The 16552-nt window shown below is 35.1% G+C and overlaps 1 protein-coding gene across 3 annotated transcripts in view; it reads left to right on the top strand.

Annotated features, from left to right (window-relative positions):
• Nucleotides 1–16552, top strand: part of KDM4C (lysine demethylase 4C) — a 247985-nt gene that overhangs the window by 120031 nt on the left and 111402 nt on the right. For all 3 annotated transcript variants that reach the window (XM_057377991.1, XM_057377992.1, XM_057377993.1), the window contains exons 9-11: nucleotides 10139–10332; nucleotides 13502–13740; nucleotides 15849–16210. In XM_057377991.1, coding sequence (XP_057233974.1) covers nucleotides 10139–10332; nucleotides 13502–13740; nucleotides 15849–16210 — 795 coding nt within the window. The remainder of the gene's footprint in view (nucleotides 1–10138; nucleotides 10333–13501; nucleotides 13741–15848; nucleotides 16211–16552) is intronic.

Genomic DNA, 16552 nt, shown 5'->3' with positions numbered 1-16552 from the left:
CCTCCCAAGGGATCTCCTTGCAGGCTGGAAAGTGACAGATCAGCCCCTCAGCCGCCTTCGACAGGCCTCCCACACCGCTCCCCCTTCCAGGAGAAACCCCCCTTCCACACCGTTCCCCCCCTTCCACAGGGTTCCCCCCAGGCAGTGGGACCTGAGCTGGCACAGGGTACCTGTGAGAGGCAATCCGGGCAGGAGGAGGTGGCTGGGAGCCTCAGGGTTGCTGTGTGGCACTGCCAGGGCAGGGCCGGGCTCTGCTGAAGGCCGCACRCTGGGCCRTGGGTGCYGGGCATGGGTGCGAGTTCAGGAGCCTGTGGCACCTGGCTCTTACCTGGTGAGGGAAACAAACACCTCGAGGGGGAAAACTCCACTCTATGGATTGTTGGACATCTGTGGGTGGCCTTGAATATCCCTGTTTGTCAGGTCCCGCAGTGAGTGAGGTGCCCCTGTGCCTTCTTCAGGGTGAACTGTCCCATCTCTCTCAGCTCCTCCTCACAGATACATTCCATTCCTTCACCAGGTTTGTGGCCCTTCCATGGGCCCTCTCCRGTACCCCCTTGTCTCTTTTGAGCTGGAGAGCCCAGAGTTGGGCACAGCACTCCAGGTGTGGCCTCACCAGGCAGAGCAGAGGGCAGGATCCCTCCCTGTCCCACTGGCAGCATTCCCAGTGACCCCAGCAGGGCACTGGGRCACTCACTGCTGGCCCATGTTCCTCCTGGGCCTTTCCCACTGTAGCTTCATGGGGTTATTCCTCCCCAGGTGCAGTGTTTGACGTCTCCTCTTGTTAAACTGCATGAGGCTCCTGCTGCCCTCTTTCTCCAGCAGTTTAAGTAAAATTGTTAAAGGAAGACGCTTTGCAAAACACAAGTGATACAGGAATGGTAAGAATGTCTATATTAAAAGGTACAATAAGGTGGGGAAATACTAACTTTTCCTTCAAGGGASACCAGAGGAAAGAAGAATGAGATTTTAGAATTGTTTTCATTCTTCTGAAAGGCAAAATGGTGTAGGAGTTTGGGATTTAGTCATACTCTCTGCAGGGTGAAACAAAACAATTGCTCTAGTATGGCACTGCTCTCAGATATATTTTGTATAGATAAATACAGATATATAAATATATACATAAATATGGACATATTGAAAATGCAATCTTTTGATGAGGGAGACTGTCTTCACTAAGAAAGTTTTGCATTTTTGTTAAGGAGAAGCATCATAATTTGTTCATCTAAATGGAAATTCTGTTTGAGGCAAGGCATTTTTAACATACTAACTAGCAGTTGTGTCCTGTGTCCTGCAGAACTTTACGTTGAGCCAGCGAATTTGTCTTAGCTCATGTAAAATTAAAGCACATATTTTGCAATAAAGATTTAATGTTTAAGATGATAGAACTCCAGGTAGCATGCAGCACAACAGTGGCTTGGTGACAGTAATAATCAGGATATTTTAAAAGCATTTTCATGAAAGCTTTATGATAGAAACTCAGGGTGTGTGAATTAAAAAAAAAGGTGATTTGATAAAAAGGAGAGAAGGGAAAAGCCTGCATTGTCAATATAATTTCTCTTTGTTTCTTTCTTTGCTTGAGTGAAAGGAAATTCTGTTGCTTTCAGTGGTCTGTCATTTTTTCATTCGGAGTTTAAATCGAATACAATTTCTATTTATGTTGAGCCTTTCTGTTTGTCTATCATATTTGTTAGTTGGAAACTTGTATTTTCTAGGAATGAGTTCAATTTTCCATGACTATTGGCAGATGTTTCTCTAGGATCTTTAGTGACARTGATGTATTTGTTGATAACCCAGGGCTTGCTAAAAGGGACTTTGCTTTCCATCACTGAATCTGTTTTTTTTTTCGTTTGAGAGCTTTAGTCAACAGAAACAAACCCTGTTTCTTCCAAAAATGTCTAGGAGTAGTTTCACTCTATTTTGAATGCATACTTCATTCAATGAATTTTTATTTGGTTCAGTTAGTCTTTCCTCTTTGTCATAGGTGAAAGTCATAATGCACTGGTTCCACTTCTTTGATTCCTGTTTTTGCAAGTTATTTATCTGAGCAGCTTTGATAGTTGAGTCTAGTGTTCCCATATTGTAGCCATTACAGTTTTGTTGTGAGTAGCTTTCATTCTTTAAGTGTTTTTACTGTTTTTATGCTCAACTTGCCACTTCACTACCCTGATAGGAACATTTGAAGAGTTTAGTTCATGGGCGTTCAAAATGGCGTATAACAAGAGTATGCCAGTGTCTTCATTGGAARAAGAGGGTTTGCAAGCAGTTTTTATTTATTAGAGCAAAAATTGTAGAGGATTCTGCAGTTTATGTCTTACTGACATTTTCTGCTACTTCCTCTTCCTCTGCTACCTTCTCAAACCTGGACAACCTGTATTGCACAGCTTCTTCCCGGTATCTCAAAACAGCCTCAACACAGCACTGTTCTCAGCCACATGGTTTACTTAACACTGACTTCTTTCTTTTGAAGTTTCTCTTAAAGGGATGTTTTTACCTTGCATTGATCCTGGCAGGTTTGTCTCTTTTTTGGTTTTTGGAGGTATGGGGTTTTTGAGGGTGGATGGGGTTTTTTTGGTTGTTTGGTGGGGTTTTTTGTTTGATTCTAGTTGGTTCTTATTATCTGTTTTGTTTAAATTTTGTTGTTTGGGGTTTTAAAAAATATTTTTTCATGCTTCTTTATGTAGTTTGCATTTAAATAGAATGTTACGTTTATTACATGGCTAGTTTCTTTCCTTTCCATCTTTTGTTAAGGGGCAAGCTACATAAATAGATGCAAATTATTAAAAATTTGTGATATTTTATTTCCTTTTAAAATACATGATGGGATCCTATTTCTTTTTCACTGGTATTTTTCTGCTCTTCTGTTTTGTTTTTTATTATTTTTTTTTTTTTTGCACAAATAGAATTGAATAGTAAGAGAGCAAGAGAATTTTTTTTTTAAGAACAGGAAAAATAATTATCTTTTCCTCTTTTTAGTTTAGAAGCCAGGGCTCCTATCTGGAGCAGGGAACTCAAAATAGGATATATTCCAGTGTCAGTTCTGACCGCGGCTTGCCAATGACCATATTAAGACTTTCTTTGGTCTGGTTTCTTCTTCTCTGTTGTGAGGAAGAAGCATTAATATTTGCAAAGCATTCTGAAATTCTTACACATTTTTCATTATTTATTGGAAGGTACATAGGTTTTCTAAATATTGTTCTACTTTGATGAGCAAAAGTACAAATGAGGTGCCTTAAACTTGATGGAAGAGTCATTTTGGCAAAAAAAGAAAAAGTAGATTGAGAATCTAGAATAAACCTATTTGGTCTTAATTTTTATAGTCTTATCATCTGTGAATTATCACTTATGAGTAATGCTTGCCAATTGAAGTGATGAGATTATTGATGTATAAAGAAAACTGGTTCATTCAGTACGACTCAGCATTTGCAGAAGCTACAAGATTAATTTTGGGCATTTAAGTCTTGAAAAAAGTTAGCCACACTTTTGCAAGAATCTGTTATATGCTTTAGAAAAACTTAATGAATATGAGAGTATTTTACATGCTTCACATGAGACTTGGCCAGAACTTTTCCCTCTGAAATTCCCTCCTGGAATTTCATTGCATTCTTTTCTTTCCCCCACGCAGAAGGCATTATCTACTATGATTTATCGTTGATGATACTAATTTGTTTGCTTTAGCATCCTTGAATACAATGGACTAGATGCTAAAAGGTGAAACCTGAGAAAAATGTGAAAKGAAAATTCAGGACATCTTCAAAATACTTAGAAAAAAAAATTCTGAACTTCAAAAAGCAATTTATAATTTTATTAATATAGGGACAAGTCACTRCTCCATTTTCTGTGCAACAGTGAGGAGTACCCAACAGTCCTAAGGTTTGTACAGTAATAGTATTTAATTTTCAATGCGATTGGTGTGACAATGTTACCATATACGAATGCAACCACAATTTTGAATAGTGGTAACTGGACTTGGAACTCTTTCAAAATTTGAGTTGTATGGAAAAAAAATTCTATATACTCATCTGGTTATATTGCCATGAATCTTGAGTTATTGTTAAATCCAAACCTGAATTTAGAAAATGCTTCTCTAAGTCCTGGCAATAATTTGACTTGTAACACATTAACTGGCAATGTTAGTTGTGATAAACAGTGATATGGTAATGTGTCAGTATTAGATATTGCACAACTACAAATTATCATTTTTAATTATATTTATAATAATTATAATTATATATTGATATATAATATTGAATTATATTTATATATTATATACATTTAAAAATATATGCACTCATGTTATTGCATGGACTGCCTTCTTACTGTAGGAGCTATTACAGAATTAATTAATTCTGGTCTGCAGCAGATGGAAATTAATTTCTTTAAAATAAATTCTAATTTCACATGTTCAGAATCATTCCACTTTAAAATATAGGATTTAGTAGGCAGGTGAGGATATAGAAGCTGTGATTTTATGGATCTGAGGAAGTTAGGTCCAAAGGTTCTAAGAAAGGAAAGAAGAGAGGGCTGTAAGAAAGATGGAGCAAGAACAGTTGACACACAGCAGACAGGGAGGGTTCCAGGGAGAATTTCTTTTGCATAAACATCAGGGATGGACATAGAAATGAATCTGAGAAATGAAAGAGGAGAAGGATTCAGGCTAGAAATACGGACTGAATTCAGAATAGAGAAGTTTAATAGCTAGTAAATTAATCTTTCAAGGTGTAAGAGTAGTGCCATTAAAGATACCAGTAAAGGAAAAAGAGGAAGAAGGGCTGTGAGGTGAAATATTTAAGAAAATATGAGGTTCCTTTAGTTGTGTCTTATCATCAGTTTCTGTTGTCCAGCTTTCAAAYGAATCATTTTTGCAATGGCAACTGATGGAATCAATTTTACGTAATACAAACTGAATCTTTTTTGTAGCAATGTGCAGGTGGCATTATGTTTAAGTGGAAAATGAATTAGAAAAATGAATTAAGAAAAAAAGCTGGGTATTTTGGAAGGCACTATTTAATATTGAAGTATTTAAAAATATTGGAGACTGTTTGCTTATGCATATATGAATACAAATTATAAATTTAATAGGAATGTTTTTTCTGTTATATAAAAAAGACCTAAAAGAGTAGTGTTTTGCTTTTGTATTTTTGTTATATGTGACCGGAGGTGTCAAAAAGAAGTGTGTATTCTCTGTGATTTACCAAAGGAAAGCTTGCTTTCTCAATGCTTGTACAGATGGCTAACTGATACCAAAGGTTTCTGCAACACTGCTTACAAGTTGCCAGAAGGATAGTGTGAAAATACATCACAGCCTGATTCCATAGCAAAGGACAGTTACTGTTACCAGGATTTATTAAATCCTGTCCGCCTAGCAAACAGTACCTATCAAGCACTTCTATAGGTAGTCCACAGGAAGCAGTTCCAGTCATAGCACGTTTAAAATGTTTTTTATCAAAATGAATTTTTTACATTGTTTGGACATGGTTCATTTAAAGGATTGCAAGAGTGGGATATAGTGCATGAAATAGTCTATTGTGTTTAGTTGAAGCTGGTAGGAAGAATCTAAATGATTTAAAATGTTTATCTCCAGTAGGTACATCATTGCCCCTGTTCTCTGAAGAAAGCTTTAGTCATTATTAAGCAGCTAGGAAGGAGCATCACTGAAAAATAGCTTGATTAAATAATTTTTAGAGTATGCTTTATGAATTGAGACATACGTAACATAAAGAAGGTTACCAGCTTGATGCTTGCCTCATCTGGCTGATTTGTTGCTTTCATACCTGTTCTGTAAAAATCCATTCTCTCTCTGCAAAGAAGAAACTTTCCATGGTTTCCTGTGACTATTAACCTCCACATGATCTTCCACAGGTGTGTAGTTATCTGCATTGTGCACTTGCAATATGAATTAGGTGATGCTTTCTTTCTGAAATGGTTATTTAAGTGAAGGGGAAAACAAAGAGCCTAATGAAGTACTACTATTCTGCAAATTAAAACTTTGGAAGACTTTTAACTAAGATAGATTTCAGATATAGTGAAAATCACATTTTAATTAACAAAATCCAATACTTAGCACAAAATGTTCAAAATCCTTCAGATATTTTAAGCTTTATGTGTTAAACATTTGAATACATTAAGAGGTATAGCAGCTGATGTTTTGGTGGAGAAGATGCTTTTGTGAACAAAGACATCAATTCATATCTTACAGAGTACATCACAGGTATACTTAATTGAACTGAAAGATAAAAATGCGTATCACAAAGACTTGGCTCTGGGTATACATTTCTATACTTAAAACTGTGGTACTAAGAAATACTGCTTTCCTGCTACTGGGGTCAAATAATAAGCCATCTATTTGCTTACTGTTGCAGTAAAATATTATATTCTCTACAGGTGGAGCATTTTTATGTTAGTTAAAAACCCCAGCAATTTGTTTGATGTAGGATCTTTTCACCATTAAATATTAATATTAAATATTAATGATAAAAAGCTAGAAACACCTGTTAGTCATGCACTTGTTCCTAATGATTTAAAGTATTTTATAAGGACTGTTCTTAGGTTCTTCATGCATTTTAGAATGTACTTAATTGCACGTCTAACTCTAATACATACAGATCTAGAAGCTTGTTGTGTATTTCTTTATGTTTTCATGAATTAGAGTCCAAAATGGGAAAAATGAATTTTTTTTTTAACAAACACAAAACAATTATTTTCTTTTCCATTCACAGATGGCCTATGTTTAAAAAAAATTCTTTTGACTGAGTATGCTTCTCTTAGGTGATTTTCTCATGCCACAAATACATCTTGCCTATATTTATGCAAATTAAAGTTGCTAAAACCTTTTTCTTTCAATTCATTCTGTAAAGGTTTGCCTGTACTAACACATTTTAGTTGAATTGCTTACCATCAAGCTGTATATTCATGGCAGAATAAATAATAATCATAGTAGTGGTATCATTGATGATGTTAATAGTAAGAATTGTGATAGAGTTTTGTTCTCTTAAGTATTCTGATTGTCGTACTAGTCTTTATTGAAGAATAAATATCAAACTAATTCGAGAAGAGTTTCCAGTAAAAAGATTGTGAGATTTATCTAAGGCAACATCAGCTACCTTTTACATGGTAGTTCAACTGCTTTGATTTTGCATTTACTTGAAAAAACATTGCAAGTTTGTTTCAGAAAAAAAAATTAAGTATTTTAGTAGGCGGACTTGTCCATTTTGTGTTTCTCCCAAGAGTTTTCTTCTCTTTTAGAGAGAATCTTTCAGTCACTTTTTTAAGTTGAGAGCAGGAAGCCATATAACAGCCAGCTACAAGCCATGATGAATTAGAGAGAAATAAATACGAAATTAATTAAAAATAGTAAAACCTATCACCACCACCACCAAGAAGAATGAAAGATCCTCTAGATTGTTTGTCAAAGCAACAGTTTTTGCATTTGTGGTGGGTTTTTTTCCTTGAATCATTCGAGGAAATATGAGTAGATACTATTTTCAGAAAATGTCTGCTCATGTTGTCTGATATGATGCACCCTTCAGTGCCTAGAAGCCTGTCTTTTTTTTTAACAAACAAAATTTGTTATACTGTTGTTAGTCTTTTACATTTTATTCAAACATGTATTTTAAAAGTTTCAAAACTTCAGAAGAGTTCTACTGCCTTTCTAATACCTGCCTGGGTTTTTTAAGCCTTTTGCAGTAGTTCCATTAAAATGAAGTAGAAACTGATCAAAGATTACTGAACAGAAGTTCTGTGTCCCATTTAGATGTGATTTGAGTCTTCATATCTTACTATCATTCTATCATAGAATACATTTTCTTTCTTGATGTATTTTCTTCCTTAATGCTTCAGTGCTTACTTAAGTAATTATTTTCTCCCAAGGCACTGAAAGTCTTGCTGTTTAACAGAAAAATTTTGGCTTTAGCAATAATTTCTTGGTCTGTCACAACAGGGCTTGTAAAGATTTTGTGCATTAAAGGGAGAGAAGATCCACTGGTTTTGTCTTCATGTTACAAATCTCAATATGAACAGTTAAAAATATTATAGTGGACTTCTATGCACTTTTCCAATATAGAGAAGTGTTTTCATTGCTCTTGTTTACTGTTCATTGAGCCCAATCAAGGACTCTCTGAATGAAACATACTATTTCAAATATGTTTGAGTTTTTTTACAGAGTGTGTATATAAGTGTGTATATGCATGTTGTTTGAAAAGGGAGGATTCAGATGATATTTTGGATAAAAACTATAATTAAAGGCAGCTGCATACAATTACAATTTCTGTGTTGAATTTTTTTTTTCTTTCCATTCCATCCTCCATTAGATGGCAGTGTTGTGAACTTGCAGTATATCAATGTTGATATATGGAAAAGGAAAGCAGGTATTTTTAACGCATCTCAGATGCCTTTTCATTATATATTGTATAAATTTCAAGAGGAAGAAGGGTGAACTAGAAATGATAGATGGAAATAATAGGTAAAGAAATTTGTATTCGGTGCACAAAAACCTAGCTAGTAGGAAACCTAGCTGACTTGCATTCAGTCCTTTTTGTGTTACAGCTTGTTTAAAAAAAGGTAATAAAATTAGTTGTAGTAAACCATAAAGCCAGGCCATGCCATTTCTATACCTGTCTGCTTACCTAAAGAAAATAGTGTCTCATGTTTGTGCTTTAACAGTTATTAAGCTATAGCGAAGTTTTTTTCATGTAAGACTTTTAGCCAGCCAATTTGCTATTAACTTGAAAAAATATGCCAAGGTTTTTGTGGCAAGGTTTCGGTAGTGTAAGGTTGCTTCATCAATGGCTAATATCAGAACAGATCAGGAACTGTCCAGACATTGGATAGAGCCAGATCCAACTGACTCCAAAATGAACCTGCTGCAGCCCAGAGCTGTCAGTGCCACTGGTGGCATTCATGTGAAAGAAAATTTAGAAAGAATAAAAATCCCTCTGCAGCAGCTGTGAGAGAAAGGAGTGAGGAAAATGTGAAAGAAACATTCCTGCAGATATCTGTCAGGGGTGAAGTAAAGCCTGAAAAATGGATGTGAGGGAAGCTGGTTTTAGTTTCATTATTTCCCACTGTAATAATCTCTTATTATCTGGCATTGAAGTAATATGATTTCCTTAAGACAAATAAACAATGGTAATTGTTCAGTGATCTGCCTGTCCTTATCTCAACCCATGACGTATTTTCATCTTATTTTCTCCCCCTGTCCTGCTGAGGAGAGGAAATGGGAGCTCAAGTTGATGGATACCTGGCAGTCAGCCAGAGTTAACTCACTATTATAGTTTATGTGTTGTAAGCATATTGATTTACTTAATGTAGTGTCCTACTGTTAAGTACATTTAGTACAATGATTTTTGTCTGAAAATTGAGTAAGCATCTCCAGTATTCCAAGGGAAGGCACTTTTGTATTTTCATAACCATTAAGATTCTATTCAAATAGGTCTAAAATATTCCACTTGGGAAAGAAAAACAATGCAAAAATGCTTTGGGGGACTAAAATTAGGAATCAAAGTAAAGTTGGTGGGGAAAGGACTGTGTGAGATTTTAGGGTCTGTACTATACAGCAGATCAGATTACTTGAATATAGCACACCCTTCTAGATCTTAGAATARTATTTCTCTTTATTGCTTCCTTTTTTACTCTTTGTAGACAAACACTGGGCAAAACTGTAACTTGATGTGGTACTTGTATGCATTTATATTTTGAAGAGTTAGGTGATGGGAATACCTGTGAAGACCTTTGTGTCAATAAGTCAATACATGCGTTATTTTTAAAAGTAAAATTGTGATGTCACTTAAGATATGTGCAGTCTCTGCATTCAACATAGTAATTTGCTTAAAAGTATCAAAATCAGCTAATAAAGTAGAAAGAAATACTATTGTTTATTTTTGGTTTTAACCTGCAGGAGAAAATGAAACAATGGAGTGCCTTAAGTGTCTTTGTGGAATCCTGGTGTGACACATTTGTTCAGATAGTGTCTTCTCTTGAATAACCCTTTCATCTTGAAAATTGGACAAAAGAGAAAAAAGGAAATTCTTGATTAAAGTAGGATTGGTTTTTACATGTGGGATTTTTGTTCTGGACTTTTTTAACTGCGCACTGTGGCATATTCCATTACTTGTTGCTTACAAATTCCTCTTTTTTCTTGCAGTGCACTTGTAGGAGAGATATGGTGTCAATATCCATGGATGTCTTTGTGAGGAAGTTTCAACCAGACAGATACCAGCTATGGAAACAGGGCAAGGATTTATATACCATAGATCATACAAAACCAACTCCTGAATCAACACCTGAAGTAAACACATGGCTACAGAGAAGAAGGAGAATACAGAACTTTCCCAAGAGGTATTTATGCTTCTTTATGGAGTATTTAATTGTCTTTCATATGATGGCAATGTCCTTTTTGTTTCCTTTTGGCCATTTTCTCTGATGTTCTGTCCTAGTTTTGACTATAACATTTAATTTTCTCCTAATAGCTGTGAGGATGTGGGGCTTGGAGCCATGTGGGCTTGCCTACAGTGTTCCCTGCCACACACGCCACAGTGGGGGATAGAAGTAAAGGATTGTCACTTCTGAGAAGAAAGGAGGTGTGGTTTGCACCAAGGTCCTGGGGTCCATAATGTTCTTTTGTCTTGGAAAGATTCATGGACCCGGTCAGGTTGATCAGACTCAAGCATTTTGTGTCTAGTCACCTGCTTTTATACACTGTTGTTATTGGTATTGTTGCTGTTACTGTTAATTTTCTTATCTCACTGCTGTTTCTGGTAAATTGTTATCTCAACCCATAATTTCTCTCACTCAAACTGCAGTGGCTGGAAGGAGGGTAATTGGTGCAAAGATTTTAACTTGCAGCTAGCCTTAAACTCTGTAACATGTTTTCTTTTAATTCATTTACTTTAGACAAAAATGTTTTTTCTGTTCTCTATATTAAGATGAAACTGGGGACAAGCCAGTCTTTTTCAGAGAGACTGAAAAAATAATTTGATTTAAAAGTTTTGTGTATAGCTAAACTTAATGATTATGGAGAATATCAAAATGCATTCCAGTACTGCATTTAAAATCTCTCTTTAATAAAGGTTATTCCAGTAAAATTTTCAAGGTATGGATGGTTGCCATTATTTCCAGTGATCACTGCAACCAAAAGACAGGGGAGAAGATTCCTAAGAGCTGAGGTAAAGGTTAAAGRGGAGAAACTTCCCATAATGCCGTGACGGAATCCCACCAGCTGTTTGAAGTCTCAAGTAATAGTCTTAGCTCTCACTGCCATTTAATTTTAAGGAGATACCACTGCCTATTTGTTGCATTCTTGCAGTGCTGCAGCCAAAACCTGTCTTTGTCTACTGCAGGTCAGTGGCAGATCATAATAAGGCCTAAATCTCAGTTGGTGATGGTGATGCCACTGAGAAAACTACGAGAGTGAAGTTTCTCTGCTTGTCACTGAAGCTATGAARGCTATGACCTATTAAAGCAGTTTCATAGCTATTTTCTTGAGATTCATTATGGTTTTTATTTGCATTGCAAAAACATTGGTTTTTTTTTTACACTTGGGCTTTCCTGTGTTACTTGACAGGTTCTTTATGGATTTTCTTCTTCATTATCTAACAAGTATCTACTTAATTTCTAGCCAAAGGTGGGCGGTTTTACTGGTTTGTACTTAACTGTGTAGTGCAGTTTTTTCGGTTGGAGATAATACTGATTTTTTTAAGGTCTTTTTCCATCTTCAAATAATTTTACAGTATAATTGCATTTTTAACATGATCATAAACTTCCTTATTTTCTTGGTAAGTTAGTGTATTTTTTGAGGAAAAGATAGGAAAGTCAACCTGCCAAGTAAGGGACCAACTGGCACTGTAGTGGAACTTTGTAGCTGAAAATCTAACTTTGAGTTTATTGTGGGTAAGGGTAGTTTGTGAGGTAGAATCACTTCTTGAAGACAACCAGTGAAGAAGCTGAACAGCCAATCTATTAGTATATGTATAATACTAACCTTGACACATGGAGAGAGTAATTCTATTGTTTGACTAGATGAAAGTCATTTTTCCCTCTAGTAGGTTTCCTTGCATCTATTGTACAGTATACATGCAAATTCCCATTTGGATCAGCGGTGATTCATTTGGTAGTACTCTTAGAGGTAGTCAGTTCTGACTAAAAACAAAAAATGTATTATAATTACGTTGAAAGTTTTATCACAGGAACATATGGGCTGATGTATGCACTTTGCTAAGCTAATAAAAACAATTCCAGTGCTGTTTAAATCTTGAGTTGGCTTTTGTTCAGGCATGGTAACTGTKTGCATTGTAAAGGAGGATAATATATTTATTCAGCTTTGTTTCTAGTGTAATGTGTCAGTTGAAATTGTTACCATTTTGATTATGGGCATAATACAAGTTCCAGCAAAGTGAAAATAAAAATAGCATCCATGGGAATCATCATGAATTTCCTGACAGGGAGAGCTTAACTCTGACATTTATGGCTGAAATACGTTGCTGCTACCTAACATCCAATGACTGCATGTAAATAGTAATAATAATTTCTGTTATTTACAATGTGATCTGATGATTGTCTCATGCTTTGGCAAATTTTCTGGAAATTACTGTGTTATAAAGAGTGTGTTGAAAGATACACATTTGTAGGCACACAATAAAATGTTAAGGAGTAGCAAAATGTTTTTCTGGAGATGTGCAGAATCTAAGATGCAAGATCTTTATAATAAAAACTCACTTAAAACTTTGCAAAATTCACCTACTGGTTGTTCTTTTATCACTAGTGTTATGAGCTCTGAAAGCTGCTGTATGACAACCTTAAARTCTCCCAGTGTCATGTAGTTGAATRTGAACTGGGGTAACWTCCAATTATATTTATTCTGAGCGCATAAATTATGAACCTATTTTTTTCTACTATTTCTCTTGCCTTAAGCTATCCCTTATATTTCTGAGGGTGCAAAAACTTTTCCTGAATGTCTTCTTTCAACTTTATTTTTTTTGACACACAATAATGATACATATTACTTGATATGGTATTTCAGAATATTTGGTGATAATAATTTTTATCTTTTTCAGGAGCTTGTTGGTTGTGTTAAAATGCATTTAAAATTTTCCAAACAGATCAGAATTTACTAGAGTATTCAAACCAGTGTTTTATTAACATTAGGGTTTGCAAATATCAACTGATTTTACTGCTACTTTACTGTTATAAGGGTAGTTCTTTTTCAGGTTCAAAAGACTGATTTATTAAAAAGTTGTTTTGAATGCTAGTTAAGTAATAGTTACTTAAAGACGGTTTTACTTTTAGAGTTTAACAACTTTGCCCTAGACTGGTGATAAAAGATTAGAAGGTTAAACTCAATCAATTGTTAATCTATCACTTAATAAATTGTACCACTATCTCAACACAAAAAGATGAAAAATTGTCAGTTTTTTACCACTTTAAGCAGGTGAAAGGGACATATATTGGTAGATGTTTTATCTTATCCAAGACAGACTTTCTACTCTGACAGCAATATCTCCTGTAACAGCTTCCAGCACACCAGATCTCGATCTAAAAAGCTTAAAACTCCAGAGGACAAGAGAGTATCTGCTATGGTAGCTGATGCAGAAATCATAGTGACTGAAGCAGCTACTGATGGCTTCAAGGTCAGTGAAGAACCTGAGAAAAAAGTGAGGATGGTAAATACAGGAATGCCTTCTGGGGAAGAAGAAAACAGTAGTAGAATGCGTCTGGATCAGCATTTATTGGATCACGTCAAGGTTGCAGGTGAGATAAAAGCTGATTATGTTTCACATATAAGCAGTAGGCTGTTTATACTTTTAATGCCACAAATTAGTGGATATCAAAGTATTATCCTAGAGTAGCATACTAAAATACTTACATAGAGAGTTTATGAAGAGAAGATTGATATTAAGAATGAGAAAATACCCAATTTAACATTCTGAGCTGAGCGTTCAGCCACCTGAACTCTTTTCATTAAGTGTTTTTTAAAGGAGCAAGAAGAATGAGATTTTGTAGCTTTTATTTCTTCAGTGAACTCATATGTTTCACAACAAAATGTTTTTGATCTGGAAATAATACAGAATGTCTTCACACGATTCGGGCAGTACAAAACATACATGTTTGTGAGAATGCTACATGTATTTACATGATGAACCTGCAAATTGGAAGTGTTCTATACCTGTGCACAAAAATGCTCTACTTTGAGACTCCAGATTTCTTTTCATTTCTCTTGAGCTGTCTGACAGCGCAAGTTATAAAGATCTTGTCAAGCCAAAGCATTTTCTTTCCCTCCACAACTTTTTTTTATACTAATATACTTGGTCTATTCTGGACTTAACATATTCTATTTTACATTTCATTGCAGATTTGATATAGTTCCTTATTCCTGTTCATAAAGGCAAACTGCAATTTTAACTTCAAGTTTAGAAGTGGTCCTGTTTCGTTTTATATTGCTATTGAAAATTTACTTTCAAATTGCATAGAGAGAGTATTTTAATTATTGTGAATACTAATGGTTATGTTTATGATTATTTGGAGGTGATAATCCCCATGATSGAGTCACATAAAGGTAACAAACAAGATAGTGTGGTATGGAGGGTTAGAAATTCTATGCACAAATTACCTGGTGCTCTATCAAAGCATTTCCAGGTCTGTTCTAATATATTTTTTTTCTAAAGGTGCTGTTGCTTTACATCTTCCCACAACTTTTAAAACGGGTTTGGAATGTTCATGAACACAAAATAGTGTTTAGTTGGCACCCATTCTGTGTTTATTGGCGATGGAATGAAAACCAGGGAAGAGTGGAAAGCTGCCCTCTCTCCTTTCTCCTCTTAAAGACTGGTGCCTGGACCTTTGTAGGGAAAAGTGGTTTTTTTTTTTTTTTTTGGTATGATAGAAACTCCAGTACCATGTTGAAGAAGGTAGTTTGTTCTTCATTGTCTCTGGCTAGTCCATTATACTCAGTTGAGACAGTACTGTTTGTGCCAAGATGACATTTTAATATTAGCTTTGTATTACTAAATTTCATATTCATTTGACCTGGAAAGGAAATTCTTTAGAAAAAAACTAGTTCAGATAACTTTTGTAATGAATGAATGGCAAGGAACTTAACAGAAACGGTTGTCTTTCATATCATGGATGTGCTGCTGTATCAGAATTCACTGAAGTATATGCTATAGCATTTTTTTGAAAGATGTGTTTTGAGTGACCTCTCTGGCCCATTGTTCTGTCTTTCCAGTGCAAGCATCAGCAGAGGAAGAATTTTTGTAAAGTGAAATCCACAAAATTTCACTCTTGAGCAACACTGGAATATACAATTATGCAAATTTTTAAAAATAAAATTGTGCTAATGGCTTTTCAGTTTTAGACTGGTGCTGTTGTTTTCAAAATATTCTTGATATCTATTTGCAATATGTCTTTGTAATTATACACCATTATTCTTCAGTTATTTTCACTTTAAACAGGCATAATAGGTATAAAATGCAGGGTATAAGGTTCATTATACCAGTCTTTTTGTATTTTTTTCTATTGACTCAAAATGCATATGGGCAATATGAGTAAAGACTAAAAAAGGTACATGAATATTGATTATTTTGAATTAAATGAAGACCTATTATAATTCAAATGCAAAATACTGCTTAAATGATCAAAACTATGTTTCATACTCCAAACTCGAGCCATTTACATTTAATTTATTCTTTGATAAAACCTATGCTCCACATTTGTGTATGCCCTTCTATCAAATGCTTTTCTGTACGATTTCTAAATGAGGAACCATGCTTTCAATTTGAATAATTTAGGTTGCTATGAAATTCAATATGATAATGTAAAGTGGGATTTATTAAAAAATCGTATTCTTGATTTATTTATAGGAAGCATCCCTTCAGACTCAATTGTGAGCCCTGTTCCTCTGCCAGAGAAAACAAAAATGGAAGATGTGGACAGGATCGATTCCAGTCATTCTTCCTTTACACTTGAAGATTCTGGGGCCAGCAACCCTGTTTCTGATAGCTGTAGAAAAGAAGAGAGTTTCAAACCTCAGAATCAATATGTTTCATCTATAAGATACCATAAAACAGAGGGACAGACTTCTGAAGCAGAAGGTCCGGATAAAGAGGGAAGTGTCTTGACAGAGGATGATACCATCAATCTAAAAAGTTCTGGAAGTAATTTGGAAAGTGGAGAAGTGCCCATTGTAAAATATGATGAMGAAGATGGCATGGAAATATCTTGTGTATGTGAAGGAAATTTCATCATAATAGTAATATATTCTTGATTTAATGAAATATGAATGAGCATTTTTCTAGTGAGACCTGATATCCATATTAAAGCATTTAAGAATATGCATGATTTTAATCAGATGATAATTTGAACGTGTTTTGAAGTGTTCAGGCAAGAGTGGCAATTTTGATCCAAAAGCATAATGTTTCTGGAGCTTGCTTATTAACATATTTTTCCCTGTTATTTTGTAAGTCTAGTAATTTCACTTTATATTTGTGAATCCGAAGTGTCAGCAGCTATTATCAAAGCTATTGCCATATTCACCACCTGCCAATGTGAGCAAGGCTGGGAGTTT

Source organism: Malurus melanocephalus, unplaced genomic scaffold (assembly GCF_030028575.1).
Source record: "Malurus melanocephalus ecotype Western Australia unplaced genomic scaffold, MMel_1.1 scaffold_337, whole genome shotgun sequence".
Lineage (NCBI taxonomy): Eukaryota > Metazoa > Chordata > Aves > Passeriformes > Maluridae > Malurus > Malurus melanocephalus.
This window is presented reverse-complemented; position numbering and strand designations above follow the sequence as displayed.